This window comes from Glossina fuscipes, unplaced genomic scaffold (genome assembly GCF_014805625.2).
Source record: "Glossina fuscipes isolate IAEA_lab_2018 unplaced genomic scaffold, Yale_Gfus_2 0, whole genome shotgun sequence".
NCBI lineage: Eukaryota > Metazoa > Arthropoda > Insecta > Diptera > Glossinidae > Glossina > Glossina fuscipes.
Genome location: NW_023998414.1, coordinates 34,412,976 through 34,420,315, shown reverse-complemented (window position 1 = coordinate 34,420,315; position 7,340 = coordinate 34,412,976). Strand labels below are relative to the sequence as shown.

General features: G+C 31.9%; 1 protein-coding gene and 2 non-coding genes across 3 annotated transcripts in view; 1 reads left to right on the top strand and 2 right to left on the bottom strand.

The window, feature by feature from the left end:
- The window catches only part of LOC119633905 (probable insulin-like peptide 5), a 14,096-nt gene extending 10,754 nt beyond the window's left edge, over positions 1-3,342 (top strand). The window contains exons 2-3 of the mRNA XM_038027724.1: positions 2,773-2,995; positions 3,112-3,342. Coding sequence (XP_037883652.1) covers positions 2,773-2,995; positions 3,112-3,263 — 375 coding nt within the window. The 3' untranslated portion in view covers positions 3,264-3,342. The remainder of the gene's footprint in view (positions 1-2,772; positions 2,996-3,111) is intronic.
- A 1,136-nt stretch (positions 3,343-4,478) lies between these two features.
- Positions 4,479-4,552, bottom strand: Trnai-aau. The gene has a single exon. It is a non-coding gene; the product is annotated as a tRNA-Ile (tRNA).
- A 573-nt stretch (positions 4,553-5,125) lies between these two features.
- Positions 5,126-5,197, bottom strand: Trnam-cau. Its single transcript has one exon. It is a non-coding gene; the product is annotated as a tRNA-Met (tRNA).
- Between the last annotated feature and the right edge of the window lie 2,143 nt (positions 5,198-7,340).

Below are 7,340 nucleotides of genomic sequence, written 5' to 3'. Positions count from 1 at the left end.
ACACCTTGACACGACGCTCTTCCGATCTGTCCCCTCATCCTTCGCTGATCGATATAAAAACAACTAAGACAGCCTCAAGCGTTTCTATAACTATTTAAGGGCGAAACAAATCTATGCGAAGGTTTTTCGTTCTTTATTCATTACATGCGTTCTATTTATTCAATGCGCCCTATTACATGATCGCACTGATAAGGCTTATATGCACCTTTCATATCTTTAGCGTATTAGTAATGAAAGAATTATGAAATATTCGATTTCTCTTTGTAACTATAGCGAGAAGTTTTCTTTTTTAATTAAATAATTTCGATTTCATGTTTGCAACTTTTTCGAATTGAACGATGAACCAATGAAGCAACAACCAATAAGCAGATGAAATTTTATATAATATAAAAATTGTTACGTCCTGGAGCCGCGGTGGGGTGACTTTATAAAACGTACTACTTGGTTTAGAAGCTACCAATTGAAACCTTGTCTAGACCACAATTCCGAAAAAAAAAAAAAAAATTTTCCATAGAATTTATTTCTTCTTCATTTTATTAACATTAACTGTCTGAAAAATTGTTTAAAATCCTATGAACATTGCTTTCTATTCACCCATACTATCTCCAATTGCAATTAGGGAAAACTGTTTGCATATTTAACCTGGAAAATGTTTCACGACGTTTAACCAGCTAGCAGAAAAGCGCCAATGGTCAAGTGCAATAATAAGTGTTTAATTCAATATATATATATATATTCATATAAGTGTTTAATTCAATATATATATATTAATTCAATATATATATATATATATCAATTCGTTAGATGTTGTTTTCGAAATGGTTTTCTACGAATTATTCAAAATCCCATATAAGGGCGCACTATGGTCTCTTTTACTTTTTTCAAGCGCAAATTTAGACGCAAAGCTATGTGTTACCTCTCTCCAAGTGCATCTTTATTGATTGCAGGCTAAAAATTTGATAAGGTGATCCAAAAAATCATATTCATTATCATAGTCTGGTATACTCAACTTTGACTAAATTTATGCACCCGAAAAAAAAACCCAAAAAAAGGGGAAGATCTAATCCTCAAATCATTTCTAATTTCAGGTTTATCTAGCACAAAGCTTTCTCAAGACCTAGTTACTCTTTAGGATTTTAAAGACCCTTTCATCCCTCTACTCTCTACACCCATTTTGATAGAGGGCATATTAAGTTTGTGCGGCTATATGCATGTAACATGCAGACGGGCTTAAGGTAAACCCCTTTTTTTATTATTCCGATAAATTCAGAATCATTTTCTGAATAGATTTAAGCATATCTGTTCGTCTATCGATGTTTTCTTACGTACAAGCCGTCATTGTTTAGATATGTTCAAGACGAAACCAATTGAAAATAGAAATGGACAATGCCCACTATTTACTACCACTACCCATATATTGTCTTAATTTGAACAAAAGTGTTGTATAAAACAAAACTGAAATTTTTCAAATTTCCCAACAAATAATCGCCTGAGTATTCGCATTCCGGCATATTAAATTGATGCGGAAAAATTTTGGATCGGATGAGCTGGCCTTTTGATCCCATCCCCTATATTGTTGGTCGTACAAAAGCTAAACCTTAATACGGGAAAATAGCCTAATAGGTCCTTTACAGTAGTTTAACACAAAAATCAATTGTATCAAATTCGAGACATGTAAATCTACCCCGTATAAGGGTCCTGGCGAAAGCTAGGCATTTACATAAAAAAAAAGAAAACAATCTAATTTTCCATAATTTTTTTTATTAAGATTGGTTCACAGGAACCAATAGAAAGTAAATGAATCATATTTGGACTAAGGAATGTATATTTTACGGATCGCACTCGATATAAAGGTGCATATGTTGTATGGCAGCAAAGTATAATTTTTACTACCTTATAATGAAAGTATATGACATGAATAATAAGATCTGTGACAAGTATATTAATTTTGCTAAATTTGGACCCGGTCAGTCTGATTCTTGGCCTCTCTTCCTCGTATATAAGAGATTCAATAAAAAGTATGCTTTCAGATGGCAACAAGGTACAATTGTTGGTATTATTTTTATAATGAAAACGAATAAAAAAATTGTACTAGACGAAGATCGCTTGATGTATATAGATAGCATCTAATTGTCGGAATTGTTTTGATATGCCTTTCAATTTCGATATCTTTCACAAGGAATGAATTGTCTGCGATCCATAAGCATATCATTTATAGAATTATTTTTTAAGTTAAACAAAACAAGGATTATCATCCAGCCTTAGGCGCATGCACATTACAATTTATTTAATCATTTATCATTGCTTTTGAAGGGAAATAGTTCTTTAACATGCCCCACTACTACGATCCACTGCTTTACGCGATAGTTGTAAATAACATTTACTTACTTATTTACATTCAAATCAATTAAAGTTAAGGGTGATGTGGTGAGTATAAATGAAGACTCTCACCTTAAGTCGAACTTTATTATTGTCTTTTTATAAAACGCGGACCTTGTAAACGCCATTAAAAAATATTGTATTTATAAATATTTCTATATCGACTCTCTACTATAATAAAATGTAAGGAAATACAATAAAAATTGAGAGCTTTTTTTCAGTCACAGATCCAGGTAAGAATGAATTCATATTTGATGTGAAAATTGTTTGAATGTTGAATGGTTTCGTTGAAAGCACATTTAAAACGCGTTTAAAACAATTTTAAATCGTTTTAGCTGACTTGGTTGGTAATAAGGTTTTTGCATTTGTCTTGTTTTTATTCTTGTATTTTAGATGACGTTTTTGCAGACGATAATGAGGAAACGTCTTCTATGGTTCACTGCAACTTTAGTTACTTGTTTAATTGTGATATTGCATATGCCCCCGCCTGCCCAATCATTACCGTTGACATCGAAGGAAGAGCATGCCTCAAGTCGACGTTACTGTAGTACAGCGCTATTCGAAGCTATACGCATTATATGCGGAGGTCGTTATAACTCTTTAGGCAAGCGATACCGTAAGTTTCTCTTTATTAATTTCTTTTTTTTTTTTTTTTTTTTTTTTTATTGAAAGGCATTCAATGTCACAATGCTATTAATAATTTGCTCTTTACTTTTTCTCATGCCTTTTTAGCTGACAGTTTTGGCAATTATCGTACAAGTACTTTAAAACGTTTGGTGCCAGATGATGATATAATCTATAGACCATCGTTTGGTGGAGCAGCACATGAATGCTGTCGACGTCCTTGCGGCTACTCAGAATTGCAAGCATATTGTGCGGATTAATATATTAATAATCTCTTCGTCCCTCCCCGCCTCGCCATTTTTATCTTTGTAGTCTAACGGTTGCTCTTCATACCATATCTTTGCTTCTTGTTAATTATAAATTTAAGCATTTTTTTTTTTTTTTAATATTATAATTATTATTAACATTATTATTATTATTATTATTATTATTACTATTTAGAATTATGTTTTGTTTTAGTTTAATTTATATGTGTTTATGTGTGAGTTTTGTTAAAACAATTTTAGGCTGTTCCTGTAACTTTCTCTTTAGCAAAATGTTTTTAGTAAATTTATTTTCTAATAGAAATTTCACAATTGAAATTATAAACATAATTATTAGAGTTTTATTATTTAAAATAAATTTATGTAGTTTTTTATACAAACAGAAAAGAGTGACATTTTTCTTTCTTTTTTTTTTTTTTTTTTTTTTTTTTTTTTTAATTATATTTCGGTGTTAGCGTATCTTTTCTAAATATTTAATTTTAAAATATGAGATAAGCAATAAATAAGTCTCCAAACTGTGCTCATCGTTAAACGTTCATTTTACCGAAAAAGTATCGGGAATTATTGAATTCGAAACCCATTACCATCAATATTTATTGCGCCAAGTCAGTCAGTCAATATAATCGAAACATTTTCTATTCTCAATTATGATCGACTTAAGTTTTGTCCGATTGAAGGCAAATTTTTTTTTGTACTTGAGCATTCACTAATGAAATGTCTCCCACAGACACTAGCACGGATAATAGGTTGATTGAGGAACGTATGTTCAGCTCGAAAATACAAATGAAAGCAAAAAAAAGAGAAGAGAAAGAGACACTGGCGAGTATAACATTTGATAATTAATTTTGAATGAAAAATGTGTGCGCAGAGAGATCTAAACGTTTCGTTTACTTTTTCTCGTTCAGAGAAAAATAGATACGAGCTTCCTCTATTCAAAATATCCTTGTATTGTTCAGTTATGCCTTTAACACGACTATACTAAAGCAGAGAAATCGTCATATTTTCGAATGTCATTTTGACTTGCTTTGGAATTTGAGTTTCAGATCTGATTCAGTGAGTTAATTATAAGCATATATGATGATATGATAGAAGAATAAAAAACACGTGTACAGGCAACACTTTAATAAAACAAAACAAAGAAAACAAAAACGAAATGCCGGAAAGTTGAAAATTGAATGAAAAAAAATCACTTGCTTGCTAAATCGAAAACAATGGCCCATGGGGGGATCGAACCCGCGACCTTCGCGTTATTAGCACGACGCGCTAACCAACTGAGCTAATGGGCCCTCAAGCCTCCTTGTGTTAAAATATATAATAAGCTTTTGCTAACATCTGTCAATTAAAGTCAAAAAACGTATTATTTCAAAAGCACAGAAACTTATTCGATTTGTGAGTGTAGCTATATCCGATTCAATTCGATTCGAATTGTCATTAAATTTTACAAAGCTAATAGCCGTTAAAACTACAAACGCCATTAAAATAAACGGATGACCCAAGTCATAAAGGAATGAATTATTAGACCTGTTAAGGATTTGAAGTTTTCATAAGTATTTCTCTTCTTCATATGACTAACAATTGCTACTAACTTTACTACATCCGTCTTTCAAATCAAGGAAAAAAGTCAACACGATACGATTACAAGCATAAGCACTACACTACTTACTAAAGTTTGACGATAACAAATACGTAAGACGTTATCGATATCGATTGGATCCCGACAGCAGGGCTTAGAAAGGCTAAATATCCTTCGAAATAATGCGATCAACGGCTATAGAAAAAATGAGCTGTTTCAATAAATCAACAGCATAACATTAAAAATAAAAAACATACGGAGCGACTTCACCAGACACCCCAACTCGTAGCAGAACAAGGTTTCGATCCTCGGACCTCTGGGTTATGGGCCCAGCACGCTTCCACTGCGCCACTCTGCTTCATGAACAATTTATCGAATATCAGTTAGTTTAATAAAAGATTAAATTCATTACAATAAAAAGTTGCAAAACAAAAAACCACTTAATCTACTACATAATGAATAGCGAACGACATACATTCAGATTCACACAAATTAAAATTATGAATGAAAATGTAAAATAATACTGCTCACACAGTCACTCTTACTTATGTAGAAAAATTGGTAGCGTGAGAATATAAAAATGAAAAATTGTGTGTACGTGTGCGTTAACAAACGGATATTAAGACAAAAATATGTAAAGAACAATGCACATAGGAAACTTAACGAAATTGAAGTTATCAGAAAAACGATGTAGCAAAAACTGTGAAGAAAGAATGAATTTATTTGAAACAGCAGATGGGCCAGATAAATTTATAAATTCACTCTAATGAGTTCAATTGTGATATTTGGACTTGATTACATAGGAAGAAGGCTTACTTTCTGTAAATTGTAATCTCGTACAATTAATTCTTTAAAATCAATCGACTTTATGAACTTTACCCCGTCATATAAGTGGCATTTCACTTGTATTACGGCATTGTTCGCTTCGTTAAGAACTAAATTTAACTGATTATTTCGATATTTCCTGACTTATAAGGGAATATTCAAAGTCGTTGATTTAACACACCACGTAAAGTTGGAGTATCGGAAGACAGAATAAGATATCAATATCTGGGTTCAGGGTAAACAGCTAAGGGAGTTGATCAAGTTGATACTCAGATTTTTCAATCCGAAATACAGCCTAATTAGGCTATGGCGTCACCAAACATTAGTAAAAATCCGATAGTTTACCTTTTAACATACTTTTCTTTCTTTATGCTAATGCGCATATTCCTTCCTGCTATAATATAAGTGCCTTATGTTATAATTGCTATAAGAGCCTTATTCTGATCTTGTGACCGCTGGCCAGTCATAACAAAAAACAATGTTGTTTCTCTTGTTAGAGCTTTTATACGTTGGTATCGGAGAAGTAGTCGCAATAAGATTCGCTTCCCATTTAAATAATTGCATTTAAGCATTATTATAAATTCCGGTCTTCTGTATGTAGAGTAATATATACAAGCCGAAATCCCACTAAAAATTTTTTTATGGTCAAAACTTTCTCAATAAAATCATATAAAAAGAATGCCCCACGGGGGGATCGGAAACGCGACTTTCGTGTTATTATCACGACACTCTAACCAACTGAGCTAATGAACCCTGATTTAGAGTGTTTTAAAGCAAAATATAAAGTGCCACATGAAATAAAAACATTTTTCACTACTTATCTATAAAGGAGAGATGATACAAATTGATAATTTTTCATTTATTGTAATAATTAGGAGGACATACTAGCACTTTATGGCTTTTAACTGAAAGAAGCAAGAACATTTTCGTGGTAAAATCAAATTCCGCGTTATCAGAAATATCCTTTGGTCAGCTTGGTCATTGCTTCGAAATTAGTCGTTTTTTGTTTTTGCAAGTGCGTCGTGAAGCTAATAGCACGATATTAAGTAAATGTTAATTTTTTATACATCCACATATCAAAAATCATAAATCAAAACATGAAACAAATATTTTTAAATTATATCTTAAAGCATTTTATGCTCAAGTGATAACACTACTATGCAGTAAACATTTCATCAGAATATTTGCCGTTATCCTTTTGATTTTTCTCTTGCTTTTCCGATTCCCGTATAAATACTTTTCTGTGATTGGCTGTAAAAACAATCAGAAAAGACTATGAGGACGTATGTTAAATTAACAAAAAATTGCACTCTTGAGAGAAGGAAAACTATTGTTGATTTTTATAAGAAGAAGCACAGACAACTAAAATAGATAATAACAGATTAAAGTGATGCAGAATGTTTTATAATGTTATTATATTATGAAGCGAGAATAATATATATAGTTAACTAAAACTGAAGCATGCAAGCCGTAACCAAAGTAAAATTCCAATTGCCAAAGCCTTAGTTTAGACTTTTGAAACTATACAATGGAGCTGTATATAGTACATCCGGCGCATTACTATGAGAAAAAGCATTTTTAAAGTCAACATTAAAAAAAAAAAAGCAAGCAGATTTTATGGAATTTAAAGGTTGAGCGGAAAAAAACGCTTGGTAAAATAGCACGACTGGCCCATG